At 46.8% G+C, this 15,690-nt stretch overlaps 2 protein-coding genes across 2 annotated transcripts; one reads left to right on the top strand and one right to left on the bottom strand.

Moving 5' to 3' along the window:
• The first annotated feature begins 1,868 nt into the window (after positions 1–1,868).
• LOC120836181 lies at positions 1,869–11,658 on the top strand. The gene is made up of 5 exons (XM_040220688.2): positions 1,869–2,218; positions 2,632–2,850; positions 6,902–6,931; positions 9,312–9,541; positions 10,253–11,658. Exons 1-5 carry the CDS (start codon positions 1,869–1,871, stop codon positions 10,822–10,824), a joined length of 1,401 nt encoding a protein of 466 aa, XP_040076622.1. The 3' UTR covers positions 10,825–11,658.
• A 674-nt stretch (positions 11,659–12,332) lies between these two features.
• LOC120848663 lies at positions 12,333–14,008 on the bottom strand. The gene is made up of 2 exons (XM_040220686.1): positions 13,968–14,008; positions 12,333–13,831 (listed from the first exon to the last, which is right to left on the bottom strand). The coding sequence occupies exon 2, from the start codon at positions 13,679–13,681 to the stop codon at positions 12,767–12,769; it is 915 nt and encodes a 304-aa protein (XP_040076620.1). The 5' UTR covers positions 13,682–13,831; positions 13,968–14,008; the 3' UTR covers positions 12,333–12,766.
• Positions 14,009–15,690: the final 1,682 nt, after the last annotated feature.

The following is a 15,690-nucleotide window of genomic DNA, read 5'->3' as shown; positions in this document are numbered from 1 at the left end:
TTGATCCGTGGTTTTTTTTCTCTGTGAGCAAACGGCAATACGCGAACCGGAAGGGAAGGGGGGGGGGGGGGGGGGGGGCGGAGTGAGTTATCTCAATCATTTTCTTATTTTCAGTGGCTCACAAACAGCATGACGCCTTTTGAGTGGTGCACTTTCCAGATAACGCGCTCCAGTGATACAACCGCCCCCCCTCTGCGCTACTACGAAATTGGCGAAGTGGGGCCTTGCCGGTGATCTTCGGTTGCTTGGGCTGTGGCGCTATCCCGTGGCGCCGTTGCGAACTTTGAATACGTGCACTCCAAAGCAGTCCAAGGTCAGCGCATGTACCAGCTCAGTACTGCTAACGCTTTAAAAAAGAAAGCACGTGCCTTTGTCCTTCAAACAGATGCAACGTCTTGCTTAATTGTTCCACCAAAGCACATGTCTTCACACACGTTTCTTACATCAATTCCACTGAAAGCAAACAAGGCATGGTAAACATAGTAGAGAGCACACAGGTTGAAGGCAAATTTTCTAAATCTCTTTCCACATCACAGTCGTAACCGCTGTCAATGACAGCGGTGTGTGGTCATCTGCAATATTTTGCTTGTTCTACATTCCTTTACTGAATTCATTTTACGCTTTATGTAATAACTACTGAGCAATTTCATTTCTTGTGCGGCTGCGCTTAAGAGGAACATCTGGCATTTTAAGAGATTATATATTGGGCAAGCGGGAGATTTGACGGGGCGGGAAAGAGGGGGGGGGGGGGGGGGGGGGAGTACGACCGCCTCCCTCCTAAGCACCCCGAGTAAACTTGTTCTGAATGACAAAATTGGTATACACTAGACAAACATTTTAGTTTTTAGTTACAGCAAATGCTGGGTACAAAATAGATCTTGGCAAGGTTTCGCCGGCCGTAATGCCGTATTAAAAAAAAAAATAACGCCCCAGTCGCCCCCGCCGCCAGCCGAATGCCTACCGTCCCCCCCCCCCCCGCCCCCCCCCCCCCCCCCCCCACCCTCCCAGGCTGACCATTAAATCCGCCCCTGATCTGTGGAATAACCAGGCTCCATACAAAAATAGCCGTAAAAGTTGGCGCCTGAATGTAGCAATCTTATCTTTTCGTCAAAAGTGTATTTCAAAGCAAAGAGGTCGGTTTTATCTTGTAAAATTACAAAGCGTATCTCCCGTTCTGTAAAAAATAGAGCTAAAGACTTGCCAAAGTCAACGGCAGACGACGATGCAGATGACCGAGCAGAGTTGTGGGGCGGAATAGCGCACGTATTGATATATTGCGCTATCTCCTTATCGAGACTGGAGTTCCTTTATAGACGCTTTGCAGCAGCTTAGCATGGGCCCCGCCATAACCGACCTTCAGTTTTTGTTTCCTCTTATTATATTTACTTAAGTTCATGATTACCACACCATGGCAGGTTAGTGCCATTTTAGATTCTACTGTGTCCTTCTCCTCAGCATTGGCCTTTGTGGAGGCTTGTCAACGCCCGTTTATTAACTCGGCATCTGGGAAAGACAAGAGAGAGTCGGCAATGGCGGTTGTAATTTGACGCGTGTGCAAAGCGTCTATAGACAACTTTCACAAGGGCGTCGCCGTCTTGTAATATTGCGACTTCCAGTATGGGTGAAAGTACAGTTTTGCCGTCTTCCCGCCAATAGAATGCATTTAGGATATAAGCGTAACCGTAGCCCATTCTCGTTTTGTTCCCTCTCTATTTTTCTTTTTATTTGCTGGTTGAAATGTTTTATAATTTTTTCGTCGCCCATACCGGATATGTTAACCAGGTGGCTGGGGACGAGAGTAACCGAAAAAAAGGTCTATAGTATTCGCGACTCCAAATCACTATAGGGGGCGCCGCTGCATTTTCAAAATGGCGGAGTTAGTGAGGGTCGGTTGGACGGCGAGAGCCCTGCTCCTTACGAGTATTTTGGAATATGCTAACGCTACGAAATATTCGCGGTGCTACGAGGAAGCGGACCTCCTGTTACAGGCCGGGCATTTGTTTCTTTGCGGCAAAACATCGTCGTCCGAGGACAACGTTGAAATATTGGCGTTGTGCCTCGCAACGAGCAGCGTCCGAGGCGATCCGCATGAGATCACCGTAAAACTTGTCGCGGGAGATGGCCCAAAGTTCCGTGTGGACAGTGCCGTCTGCTCGTGCGTGGCGGGATCATCAGAATGCTGCAAGCACGCTGTCGCCACGCTTCTTCACTGCAACAGGTAGGCACCTAGCAACCTACACAACACGGTACGACTGGCGCGAGTTCGGTGTAGTCTTTCGGCGGCTCTGATTAATGCTCGCTCGTATCTCTTGAGCGCAGGCGCGTCGCATACTGATATCGCACGCAGGTGTCGCGCTTTGAAACACGATAACTATTTTCACGGTGGTGGTTAAAATGCGTGCGTAGGGTAGCCCCTAAGTGTTTCTCTGTTGCCGGCGCCAGGTTTCATAGGCGCACAGAGCGTCGGCGCGATCGTAGCACGGTCCCATTTTTAAACCAACGAACCTGTTTCTAACATGATAGTATTTCGCTCATGTGATGTACTGTATTGCATACTCAAAGCACAGTACAGACGCGTCGCTGATTACCTGTAAGCCATGCGAGCTTTATAGTTTCGGTTTCATTTTACAGAAAGGGAATCCAGCATCTCGAAGATCTAAGCTGCACCGACAAGGAGTGCGCGTGGAAAAAGACCCCTGGAAAGGAGTTGTATGGCGATCCTGTGCCGTACAAGATGTTCTGTCATGTAAAGAAGCTCCGACCTACGCTGGAGCCTTCACCCGAGGCGCAGGCAGCTATCCTCAAGCAGCTGACAGGCGCCTGCTTTAATTCTGCGCTCGCCAAGCATAGGTAGGGACGAATTCATCTTATAAGTGTCTTTTGTTCTGTGCGCCCGTCCTGAGACACAGGTAGGTGTCCCCTGCCTAGGCTTGAGTGTTGCTAAGTGACAAAAACAAACCATATTGATTACATTTTTTTTCGTCACATATTGATTATTTAGATGTTGGTAAGCACACCGTATCTTATCAGCATATTCGTCTTGTGTCAAACTGTGATCCCTGGTGGCAGTAGCTGCGACTTAACCGCATCGAATCCAGTTGTCGCATTGAATCCAGTCATGTAAACGGCATAATGCGCTAGGGAAGCATATTGCATTCAAGTTGCTAGACAGACGTGGATTGAGACGGCAAATGCCCATTCATTCAACCCATGTAAACGGAGGTTACACCGCATTTTGGAACGGAAAGGATTATGGGAAGGCTCTGGCTGCGGAGAGCGGTCCTGTGTGGTTGCCCGCAGTTTTCTCCTGATAAGAAACGCAAACTTTTATTGCTATGCTAAGTGAGCGGAATATAGTTGAGCTGCTCGGTGAGGGTGCCACCTCTTCAAGCCTTGCAAGATGCAACTTGCACGATCGAGGGAGTCCCTAGAGGCTTCAGCACAAGCACGAGCTCCGAGCACTGCATGGTAGCGCAGAACGAGTAGCTCCTGCCTCGGTGCCATTCCTGGCTGCACCAGAGCTTTTCGGCTTTGGGGTCCGGTCGCAGTTCGCAAGGTTTGGCAAGGAGAAGCAAGGTTGCGTCCTTGGAGCGGTTGGAAAAGATCTCGCTCGCCAGGCCGTGTGCACGCACATCACCTCTGACCCAAAGTGGCCCGGTGGCCCGACCCAGAGCCCAAAACCTTTGTGTTTTGATGCTTCTTCCGTTTCGTAACTTCTTGTACAGCATCGAAGACAGCTGGCACAGTCTTTATGCTCGCCGAAAGCGTCGAAAGGCCTTCACGTGCGATGCACCAGAAAAGTTGGTTACGGGGTGTGGCCGGTGCCAGAAACGCAGCTTTAACTTTGAACTTTGACACGGCGTGGCACCACCTTTGCATAGGGCTTGGTGCACATTCATGTAAACATTGCTGTGTCGGCTTCATTCGAAGGACGATTGGGGCCGATGTGCTGAAGTCGTATTCATGTAAACGCGGCTATGAATGTTACTTAGTTGCACCGATTCAGGTTGTCGCATTCGATGTGGTCATGTTCACAGAATAATGCGCTAAGGAAGTGATTCGCATTCAAGTCGATAGACGAAGGTAGATCGAGGTGGCAGATGCGCATTCATTCAGCCCATGTAAACGGAGGTCTCATCGCATTTTGGAAAGGGCAGGCTTATGGGAAGGCGTCCGCTGCGAGAACGAGTGAACAGCTGAGAACACGGCGGCGGCCAACCTCTTTGGCGGCGCGGAGAGCGGTGCTGTGTTGTCGTCCGCAGTTTTCTCCCAGGGAAAAACGCAAGCTTTTATTGCCTTCATAAGTGAGCGGAGATAGCTGAGCTACTCGGTGAGGGCAGCCCCCGTCCAAGCCTCGCGAAGTATGACTTACGCGTCGGAGGGGGTCCCTGAAGGGTTCAGCGCAAGCACGAACTACGCCGAGAGCTCCGAGCACTGCATGGTAGCGCAGAACGAGCAGCTCCTACCGCGGTGCCATTCCTGGCTGCGCCGGAGCCTTTCAGCCTCCGGTTTGTCTGGTCGCAGCTAGCGGGACGATGCGCTGTAGATTCCTCAGCGCGTTTGGAAACGATTTTGCTCGCCACAGCGTGTGCATGTGCGTCTCCTCTGGTCCAGAGTGGCACGACGGCCTGGAGACCAAAATGCTTGGGTTTTGATGTCTTTCCGTCTCACAACTTCTTCCACAGCATCAAAGACAGCGGGCATAATCTTTATCTCTGATGTTTACGTTCACCAAAAGCGTCGAAAGGCCTTCCCGTGCAATGCACCGGAAAACGTGGTCATGTGGTACGGCTGGTGCCGGAAACTCAGCTTTAACGTTGAGCTTTCACACGGTGTGGCACCACCTTTGCGTAGGGCTTGGTGTGCATTCATGTAAACATTGCCGCATCGGTTCCATTTGAAGAACGATTGGAGTTGATATGCTCAAGTCGCATTCATGTCAAAGCGGCTAGTAATAGCCTTTAAAGCTGGTGATTGGGAGCAATGTCAGAGCTTTGTGCTGAATGGGCACACTTGGCCAATGCAAAGCCGTATTTGCTGTTTGTGAGCCTCGACAGGACAATATTTTGGTCAGAACTTCTCACATGCGGACAGATGATGACAGGATCCTTGAGGCTACATAAGTGGTTGTTCCACGTGCTCATTCATTCATTGGTGGATGTCAGATTACCGTAAAATACCAAGAAAGCGCCTCCTCAAAATGTGAAAATAATAGCAGAAATTAAGGGATGAGCACTTGTTAGGTCAGTTTTACCTACCGTAAAATACCGAGCAAAAATGCCCACTCAAAATTTGGAGATTTTGGAGATAATCAAGAAAAGCATGGGGATGGGCGCTTGTTAGGTGATCAGTTCTACATATATATGTACCGGGCAAGCTAGCAGTCTTCTGCCCATTGAACAACCACCTAGGCGCCGCCGCACCTGTCATCAGCTGGCTCGTGGGGCAGCATCACATTGAGCATAGTCGTCAGCATCCGGCCCTGAACCAGCTGGAAGAGCGTCACACCAGTCGTCTTTTTCAACGCCGTGTTGTAGGCAGATGTGACTTAGGGTAACACCTCGTTCCACGTCTTGTGCTCCACATCGACATACATGGAAGTCATGTTGGCTATGGTCTTGTTCAAACGCTCTTTCGGCCCGTTGGTTTGCAGGTGGTACGCAGTGGTGCGACGATGGCTGGTGTGGCTGAGCCGAAGGATTCCTTGAGTTAGCTGCGCCACAAACGAGGATCCTCAGTCTGTGAACAGATCCTCGGGGACACTGTGTCTGAAGACACTGCACTTGACAAAGCATTTGGCGACTTACACAGCAGTTTCCAATGGGAGGATTCTCTTCGCGGCATATCATGCAACGTAATCTATTGCGACGATTATCCACCTGTTTCCTTGCATTAGTGGTGCGAATAGGCCAAGCAAATTCATTCCAATCGGCTTGAATAGTGTTGTCAGCGGCAATCAGTTCCGAGCGCTTTGTCTTTTGTCGTGGTACAAATTTGCCAGTAAACTTTAGTTTCTTCAGTTCTACCCCGTTACTTCACCAAATTGTCACGTATGACAAGTTACAAGGCAGTGAAGAACTGAAGAAACTAAAGTTTCCTGGCGAACCTGTGCCACAACAGACAGCAGGCATTGCGGGTGTTGATGTCGGCGAAAAGGCTGGCTGGAGCGCTTGCAATAGGCTGACTCCATACATCGTACCGCGGCTTTTTTTGAGTCTTCCCTGGCAGCCTAAAACATTCTACCTCTATCGTTCGGGAACTATGCACTCTGAACATGAACAAACTACACGTTTCCCCAACCTTTGAAACCGTCCACTTATGGTAAAAAAAGATAAGATGTTATGCAGTGGTGGGAGACATACCCGAGCGACATGCGCGTGAGGCCATTAAGAGCGCTGCCGACTCTGCTGGGTATGATCGCGGCAATATGTCGAGAAGGCCATACCTACCGACCTTCGGCAAAAAGTAAGGTTTTAATCAATATTCCCCTCGTATGTCTTAACCTTCCTCGTTGCTTTCTGTCTCCTTTCACAACAATTTAAGGAAGTGTATCCTTCAGGTTGTTGAACTTTTCATGTCATTTTATTAAATTTTATGTATGGAAACTTTACGAATATGGTGTCGCAATATTATGAGGGCCTAATAAGCTGTTCTATCAAAGGTAATGGGTGGCATTACTCAATGATGAGTAGTGACTGTTGCCATGTCTATTTATTTTATTGCTTAATATTCAGCCACATGTTTTGGTTGAATTTAACTTTTGTCTATGTATCAGAAACGTCGGGATTTGACTTACTGTGGCCTTCAAACATTGTTGCTGAACCTTCAATACATAGATGCAAGATTTAGAGTATTGTTTACATACTGAATCCAATTGTTTGTTGTTTTTTTCTTTTTACAGGAGGAGGAGGCGGGCTGATCGGTCATGCAGGTGAGCTAAAAATGTATTTGCTTATCCTTTGTCGACTATGTACAGTACAAAGGCTGTTTCACACAGTTAAGATTGAGTGAGACTGCAACTGTTTACGACTAGGTGTGACTACCTAGCTTCCTTCTACCGAAGTAGGAAAGCTGTCCTAGCTTTCCTTCACTCACTGTAAGGATGGGATTATGCTGAAATGCTGCTTTGTTGCTTTGTTTACATCCCTGTCTGTGTGTGTGCTGCAATCCAGTGCAAGAATTTGCACCTAGGATGTGTGTGTGTGTGTTCGACTCTTCGAGAATGGCATTCATAAGTGACTGAAAATACCGACAGGACAAGTATTTTCCGCTTTACTTCTTTTTATCATACCATTGGCCACTTGTTGAAGGGGTGGCTAAGCTTGATGGGTCGGGTGATGATCCCGTAAGCATAAGGGGGAAGCTTGCTCTGCTTGGTTGTGCTGTGTGGAATGATGTCGCTGATCAAGCGGGGATACCGGGGTTGGGGGAGCGGCAAATGGGTGATGTGATTGCTGCGCCATTTGCGCCAAAGTGCTTACCCTGCTACATTTGACCAAAATGTGAGGAATTTGCGCCAGAACTTAAGTTCACTTAAAAAATACTGAAAATATAACAGTTGCAGGCCTTGCTACCGGGCCGGATCGTTACGGTAGGCTCGTGCGGGTTTTCAGGACTTTCGATAATCGCCTCAAATAACTTACTGTTCGATTTGATTTTGCACCAAGCACTGACAGTACTCGGAAGTTTCGCAATAACTCTCGTGGTCTGTTCTGGTGGGTTACTTAGCTCTGTTGAGTGCGCTTCTCACTGCATACTGGTGTGCTGCAGTGAAACGACGATTGCGAACTAGGCATCGTGATGTTGTGTGTCTTGCTTCGCCGCAGCGCGCCTGCGTGCTAAGGGGACAGGTACTCCTCCAGAGCGAGACGTGGCCCATGCTTTTGTAGGTTTATTTTTTATGCTTTGTTCTTTGTTTCTTGTCTGAATTATAAATTGCAGCTTTGTTACAACCCCCCTCCCCCCAGAACTTGTAGGACAGATAAATCTAAGTGTCCAAAATGATTGTATTTCAACATTTGGTCAGTGGGATTTCATACCTAAAATAATCACTCACGGCAGTTTGCACTGTCCTTCATCAGTCGCCGTCTTGTTACCATGTCCAGTGCTTCCACACACAACTAAACAGCTAGTGTTTGTTTTAATATTTGCCGTCTCCTCGTCACATTTGCAGTGATATAGATGAAAATGAAGTGTGCGGTTATGCTCCATAAGCTCTTTTTGCTTCTCCAAAATGAACTTTTGGCTGCTCCAATAGCTGCTCCAAAATGACTACGACCAATCGCATCTCTGCAAATGCTTTGGTCTTTCAGTCCCAATTTCCGAGGTAAAAAGAATTTAGCACAAATGTTTTGTCGTGGTACTCGGCAAAGCCAGCTGTCGCTATGATCGCAATAATACATGTTGATTCAACACTGTTTTTTTGCTTTCCTCCCTGCTTTGTAATCACATAATTCGTCAAACACACTGGATCTGTTGAAAAATAGGGGCCGTTTGTTATCAGCAATTTTTATTTCAACGAGGGTTTGAAATGTGGAGCCTCTAGCTTGGGACTTCTTAACTGTCTTCCGAATTACACGGGGAGAGCTTTAACCAAACTTCGGCCACATATGAAGCACAATTTTCATTACAACCCATTGGCCGTCGCCTTTGTTTGGGTAATGTTCTAACTAAAACTCATTACTTGTTAGGTGCCTGATTATTGCAACTAGGTTCGCTGGTGTACCGCCGGCACAACTTTCGCTTCACCAAGAGAGGCCGCATGCACCACACAACAGTTTGTTGCTCGTTTTGTTTTGCCGAAAGCTGTAATTCCTACCCATGGATGATAGGGTGCGCAAGGTAGAGACTTCTCGTGTTTCCCCAGCTTCCCTATGATGGGTTCCGCACGTCGTAGTGAGCGGTCGTAGTCACACTCGCTCACAACTATGGGAACGAGCCTTAACCTTGGACTAGTATGTGCAGTATGTATGAATTAGAATGTAGCAATGTAGCAGGTGCAGTAAGTAAGATAATCTCAGATTTAACAATGGATCAGCATTTGATGGACTGTACAAACATCTCTCTCATAGTAGCTTGGTGTTTCATATCCCATTACTATACATGCAAGCTGGAACGGTGTGGGGTCTGCATAAGACAAGAATTTGAATAAAATTTATACTAGACATGAGCTTTGTCTGTGTTTTATAGTAAAGAAAAACAAGCAAAGTTAAGGTTGCAGAATCTCTATGCATTACTTTCGCTTGAGCCACTGTCATGAGGCTCTATTTGATCATGTTCACTGTACAGATTGGCTTGTGGTCTATTTCCAGTGTCCCGGAACCGTCAAGGCTGGACGAGAAGTACAGGCAGGTCATAGAGTGCGCCGAAGGCAGTGATCTTTTGGCAAGGCTTGCCGCAGTTCCGGCCTCTCCTCCGGAAGGCTGCTCTTCTTTCTACGATCAGCAAGTCGCTGTCTCTGTTGAAACAGCCGCTGTCATGCTTCGGGACACAAAAGAGAACAAGGCAGCCTGGATGATGGAACGTCGCTGCCGGATCACAGGCAAGTCTATTGTGTATTAATAACTAGTAATGGGACGAATCTTTATCTAGATAAGGATTCAAAGGAACAACCAAACATCGAGTCGTGGAAAGGTTCGGGTAGCTTCCATACTGTAATTGCACGCGTTTCAACCGTTTATAATGTGAAACATTAAAAATGTTAAAAATAATTGAAGTTTTAAGATAAATATTTTATTTGGAAACTACCATTCCTCTAGTTGCATTTGGACACGGTAGGTGCAGCTCGCTTTCAAAAAAGGTTTTCGGAGTATGGAAAGTTCAAGAACTCCCTTGTTCCCTCGCAGTTGTGCCTAGTCATGGTGAATTTGCCTGCATTTTTCTCCTGTGCCCACACCATGCAGACAGCAAAAGGATTAATAATTCAAACCAAAGCAGAAGAGCATTCATTTACTTGGTTCGCTTGATGAACGAATATTTACCGAGTTATCAGAGAAGCGACATTGGTCTTATTTAATCAGGATGTACACCAGGGAGCAAAAGCCTGGCTACCGTGCAAGTGCTTCGGTGCCGGCTTTTGTAGTTTCCACTCATGTTCCTGGGCGTGTCATGTATGACCTAAGAAGCATGGCTGGTGCATTAAATTAGTGCTGCCTGTAACCTGACTTGCAAGAGAGGCAGATTTTGTTACGTTATGTGCTGTATTTACTGGAATGTAAGCCAGGAACCACCTGCTTGCTACATTTTATTGCAGGAACAACATGCTACCCCCTCTCTACCTACAAGTTGGGAAACTGGGAAAAGAAGGTGCGGTCCACAATGCAGCCATCATTCCGTGGCAATGCCGCAACGGCCCATGGTCTACGATACGAGCCAAAGGCACGGGAGAAGTATGCAAAGACCCGACGAGTTGACATTTTTACGTGTGGACTCGTTGTTTCGCCACAAAACCCCTGGCTCGGCTGCTCCCCTGATGGCGTTGTGTTCGAGGGGTCGCGACCAGGCACGTTGATCGAAATCAAGTGTCCGAAGAAGGGAGAAATGATGACTGCAAAGGCACTCTTGGCCACCTGTGATTTTCTGGAGACTGACGAGGCTGGTACCTACAGCCAAAAGAAGCGCCACACCTTCTATGGGCAGATGCAGCTGGGGATGGTTCTTCTTGATGTGAAGACCTGTGATCTTGTTATTTATGCTAGCATGGATGATTCAATCGAGGTCATATGCGTGGATTTCGATGAAGCTTTCGTTTGGCCTCTCCTGACAACCGTAAAGAGAATTTACTTTGAGCGTGTACTTCCAGTCCTATGTTCGTCGGTAGAGTGAAAAACACGACTAGTCTGATACTTGGTGCGGCAGCTGGTGTACTGTGTTGGACCGCTAGAGTGCAGTACTTTTCTTTGTTGTTTTTTTAGAGTGGGCTACAGGACAGATTCATTTTTTTTCTTTTTGCCATCTCTTTTTGTGAGCAGTAGCATATTTGCAGTGAAGCAACAGTTTTGCCTCGTTAAATATTTTTTCTGTTGGCTTTGTCTCAAGAGTTGGTCACCTCCTGCATTCTTCAGTAGGAAACTATGTGTGCGAGTATAGTTGGGAAAGAACTTGGCGCTTATTTTTACTTTGAGGTCAGAATGCAGAATTCGCTCAATACTGTCCTTTTAGAAGCTCTCAAACTTCTAGTTATTTCTTCGGATTGATTATTCCTCAGTATTTATTTCTGCTAACTTCAGAAGGAACTGTTGATGTGGTACATGAAGACGTATGCATGTGCTTGTTATGTGATAAAATAATTATTTATGAGATATACTACTAGCTCAATTACGTTCATGCTATAATTTAAAACTAAAGTGAATGTTCTACGCTCATCACCATCTCGAGAAAAAGGAAGTTTTGTGGTCATACGCTGTTCCTACCTTTTTCTAGATTTAACTTTCAAAGGAGAACCGGTGCTTTCACATTCTAAACATGCATGTTGAACAAAATTACAAAAATTTATCCTAAACTCTTAAACAGGCATCTTCATTCACCGTGTAAATTGTAGAATTAGTACCTGTCTTCAACAAGTTGAAATTTCCTTACTGTGATGCTTGCATGAAAGCAACTGTATAGAAGTGTGCAATATTTTATTAATAATAAATCTACACAAAGAAACTCAAGTTTCACTCAAAAACTTGTGTCCCTCAGAGACCAGCTTCCTCTGCGACTCGTGTAACTTGTACTGCAATGCCTTTGTACCAAAACATTGCTACCTAGTGTTTGTTCCTTGGCATTTGCTGCCATCTCCTCGCATTGGGCACTACCAGACAAGTGTGAAGGCCAAATGGATCACGAAAGTGCTTGAAGCTGGCCTAAGATGTTACAGAAGAATGTCCTGCTCTCAGAGTGAGAGCCGATATTTCACTAAGAAACATTTCACTGCCTGCACAAGGCAAGTCTCTCAGCTTACGCCCCCCCCCCCCAAAAAAAAAAAAAAAAAAAACAATCCTGGCTACGTGCCTGGCAGGATTGCTTCACGGTGACACAAGGTAATGCAACGAGTGAGGTAGAGAGGTGAGCCATTGATATAATATCACTATGGTGATAATAAAACATGTTAACATAGACATGCAGGCCACACATAACAAAATATGGAGTCAATATGAAGCTTTGAAAGTGAAGTCTTGAAAGGCTACACCAACAAAGCAGCGTTTTGCAGAATCGCTTCAGGGTGACAGAAGCAAGTGCGATAAAGTACTAACAATTGTAGCAGGGATGATTCAATTCAGTGTTTATTTTCGCGTGCTTACAAACAGCTCACAGGCCTCGGCGGTAAAGCACGAAGCATATAATACATATTTATCACAAATTGACATACTTCAAATTATACACATTTTAAAACTTAAAGCTATACTTTACATTAATACACATGCAAACAGTTTTGGCAATTTTGCGGCAATCCAATACAAACAAGGGGCAATTTTGTGCAGGGGTTCAAAACTAAATTGTTCACAGTACACCACCTTCATACTGAAGACGTCATCTTGCAGCAAAACTCATGACATTCTTACCTTGATAGCAATGCTGCAGAACAGCCAAAAGACACACAGTTTTGGTTTAGCCTGTTATACTTTAAATTAATAAAAAATATATATATCCAAAAATGTCCCCAGGTGATGTAAATTAAACCTCAATTCTTTTGAGGAAAAAAAAAGGTTTTATTTCTGATCTCGACTGAAAAGTGCGTGCTTACCTCTTAAGCTAACCAAAGCCCCGTCCCTTTATGAAAAGCTTAAAGAAACCTGCTGTCTGCGAGAACTGGTGGAGACAAATTGGTTAAGGCACATGCAATGGTAAGAATGTCATCTGCTAGTGGCACCATGTGCCAGGGCATCTTTTGAGATGCAATCTTGAGCAGCTTGATTCTTTGAATCACCCTCTCCACGTGAACCCTTGCTGCTGCTATGCGCTTTGTTGCAAGGGCTTCACCCTTTGAGAGCTGCTTTTTTGCATGTAGGAATGGGGGCCTCACCACAGCTATCAGCCTTGTTTCGCATGTGCTGTCAATGAGAAACCCCTTGTCCACCATTATGTGGTCTATTCCTGGCAAGAGCATATCTACCAAACCACTTTGGTCGAAGATAGCCTTGTCCGAGGCTCGACCTCCGTAACCACTACTGACGTAGGTCACTAAACCACCAGGTGAAACACCTACCATATATTTTATGGTGTGTCCCTTTTTGTAATGGGAGTATGTGCTGATGCGACACCTCAAACACTTCGGAGTGCCCACAGGAATTTCCGTGCAGTCGAGCACAACACGAACATGCGAAAACTTCTCAAAACAGACCGGCAAGTTATGCAGAACTTCATCCTTGGATGGCCAAGTTATGGCAGTCTTAAGAAATGCCGCAAGGACCCTTGTTGTCTTCCGTACAGTGGTGCTCACTGTGGTCGGACACACTCCAAAGATCTGAGACAGGAAGTCAAATGTTAGAGCATGTTTCAAGGCCATCATAGTCATGACTATTTTGTCTTTTGCTGACAGGTAAGCTCGTGTTGATGTGGGCGTCGTATCAGACACGAGCTTCTCTAGAACAGTGAGAAGCTCCATGTTGGGAAGGCCGGTAAAGGAACACACATTTTCCTTATTTACCACACGAGAAAAGTTCTCGCCAAAGTCCCCACTTGACACCTGTACACCCATGTCAAGGAGGACCACTGGCGACGCAACAGGCAGGGGCACTGTGCTGCTTTCACCATCCTCGGCCGACTCTGCCCTGTCTTCATGATCTTCAACCGACTCTGCGTTGTCGTCCACTTGATTGCAGGACTTCTCAGCTTCGCAGAGTGCAACCTGGAATAAAGTTTAGGCATATTTATACACACTTTCTGAGTCACAGGTGTTAAGGTGTGCACATCAACCTGAACTTTTTATGAGAAACTGAATTGATAGGAAAGTAAAATAAAGACTGTGCGAGACATGCATTTACCTTGGCTAACAGAGGCTTTACTGCTGCTCTCTTATCGCGTCGCTTCTGGCGGCATTCGCTTACTTCCCGCAACCTCTTCCTGTTCTCCTTGTTTTCAGTTGAAAGAACAGGGAGGTTCTGGGAGGGTACCACTCCTCTCTTAAGACGGCGTCTTTGAGTTGCATGTCCTGGAGGAAATAAAGAACGATATGATAATCACATAATGGGGACTGAAGTAGTTTGAAGAGTGACTCATTTCAGAAAGCAAACAAAACATTTTGGCCTTCTGATTCGAAACTTTACTCTAAAATGAGCAAATTCCAGAAAATGAAATTAAGCCCATGTTTCCTGGGACTCTGAGTAGGTGTGTATCGCTTGCAAAAGCAATCAAACTGAAATCGGTCATTTTAGGAGAGAAAAACTACTGCACGCGCATTGTGAGGGTACAGGGCTCAAAAGTAATCAGAACTAAGAGCAGAAGAGAAACCTCCGTTTCACTTCTGGCAAATTTGGATCAGTTAGAAGAAAAGCTCTTCAGATTAAAGAAGTGCACTGCTAATTGTGCCGGAATAATCTCGCGCCCGATTCCACATCGAGCGTGCTGTACCGAAGACTGCTCCAGGCTGACGAGCGCGATTCTCTTTTACGCGCTCCACTTCGCCGTACGTAACGATGATCGAGTGCAAAGAACTAAAACGGAAAATGTTCTCGATCATAGGCGCGTTCAAGAAAACTAGTTGAATCAGCGTGAAGAGTTCTACTGCGCTACAGAATGGGCAAAATATTCAATGGAGGATGTGTTGTTTCTTATTGTGTACGCCGCCGCACAAAGTCCCCGAACCATCTAAAGCCAAAAAGCGAGATATATATACATCTCCACAAATCCGCACACTCTTACCTGGCAATAAAAAGTCGCTCGCAGAGAAATGCCGCGAGCACACCGTCATCGCTTCGGTGACGGTCTTCCCTGTCCGAAGAAGTCGCGCCCACTCTTCGCGTCGGTTGACGATGTCGGAGCCTCTTCTGCACGTTTCCTTGAGGTTGGGGAAGCGGTGAAACGATTCACCGTTATCTTTCCATACCGCAGCGGTACACTGGGGCACCGAACAGTGCCGTTTGGATTTAGAAGCAGTTCTTTTCGACGGACGAACGCAATTATCGCTGGGATCCGCCATACCAGCCTTCCGGGGACCCTCGCTATCGTGGTTCCGGTTTCCGCCGCGAGAGGGCGAGCAAAAAGCTGGAGTCGCGAATAGGCTCCATACGGGAGCCAGAGTTGCACGTTCATCCTCGGCGGGTAGCCGTAGCGTCGGCTTTTCTGCAAGGCCAGGTAGTCTGGTATGCACGTGACTGGATTCCTCGAATAGCGGCGCCACACGCACCGCCGCGCATAAAAAAAGAAAACAAAAAAAGACAGGAAAGGAGAAGAGGTATGCGAAAGCAAGGGAACATACGCCGGGTCGCGTGCAACGTCGACGAAGCGACCGTGTCTGTGGCTTCCGTGCACTGGGAAGGATTCTTTTCTCCTCACGTGATCGACCTTGGCGAATAGCCGCGCGGTGGCACGTGAAAAACAGACGCGCAACTCTGACTCCCGTAGAGACCCTATACACAAACTCATGTTTACAAACTAACCGGAGTGCTCCTAGCGGACGCCACCGGCGGCGCGCATGCGCGTTGGGGGTGTGGGCAAGAAGCTCGCCGTCGCCCATAAAACAAACCATTGAAATGCGATGTTGTCGGC

Source organism: Ixodes scapularis, unplaced genomic scaffold (assembly GCF_016920785.2).
Source record: "Ixodes scapularis isolate PalLabHiFi unplaced genomic scaffold, ASM1692078v2 PGA_scaffold0__279_contigs__length_252992795, whole genome shotgun sequence".
Classification (NCBI taxonomy): domain Eukaryota; kingdom Metazoa; phylum Arthropoda; class Arachnida; order Ixodida; family Ixodidae; genus Ixodes; species Ixodes scapularis.
The sequence above is the reverse complement of the archived record's forward strand: the minus strand, read 5'-3'. Positions and strand labels throughout refer to the sequence as shown.

Coding starts and splice junctions, on each gene's coding strand:
- LOC120836181 (XM_040220688.2), top strand. CDS start 1,869: ATGGCGGAGTTAGTGAGGGTCGGTTGGACGGCGAGAGCCCTGCTCCTT. Junction 2,851..6,901: donor TCTGCGCTCGCCAAGCATAG/GTAGGGACGAAT, acceptor TTCTTTTTACAG/GAGGAGGAGGCGGGCTGATC. Junction 9,542..10,252: donor ACGTCGCTGCCGGATCACAG/GCAAGTCTATTG, acceptor ATTTTATTGCAG/GAACAACATGCTACCCCCTC.
- LOC120848663 (XM_040220686.1), bottom strand. CDS start 13,681: ATGGGTGTACAGGTGTCAAGTGGGGACTTTGGCGAGAACTTTTCTCGT.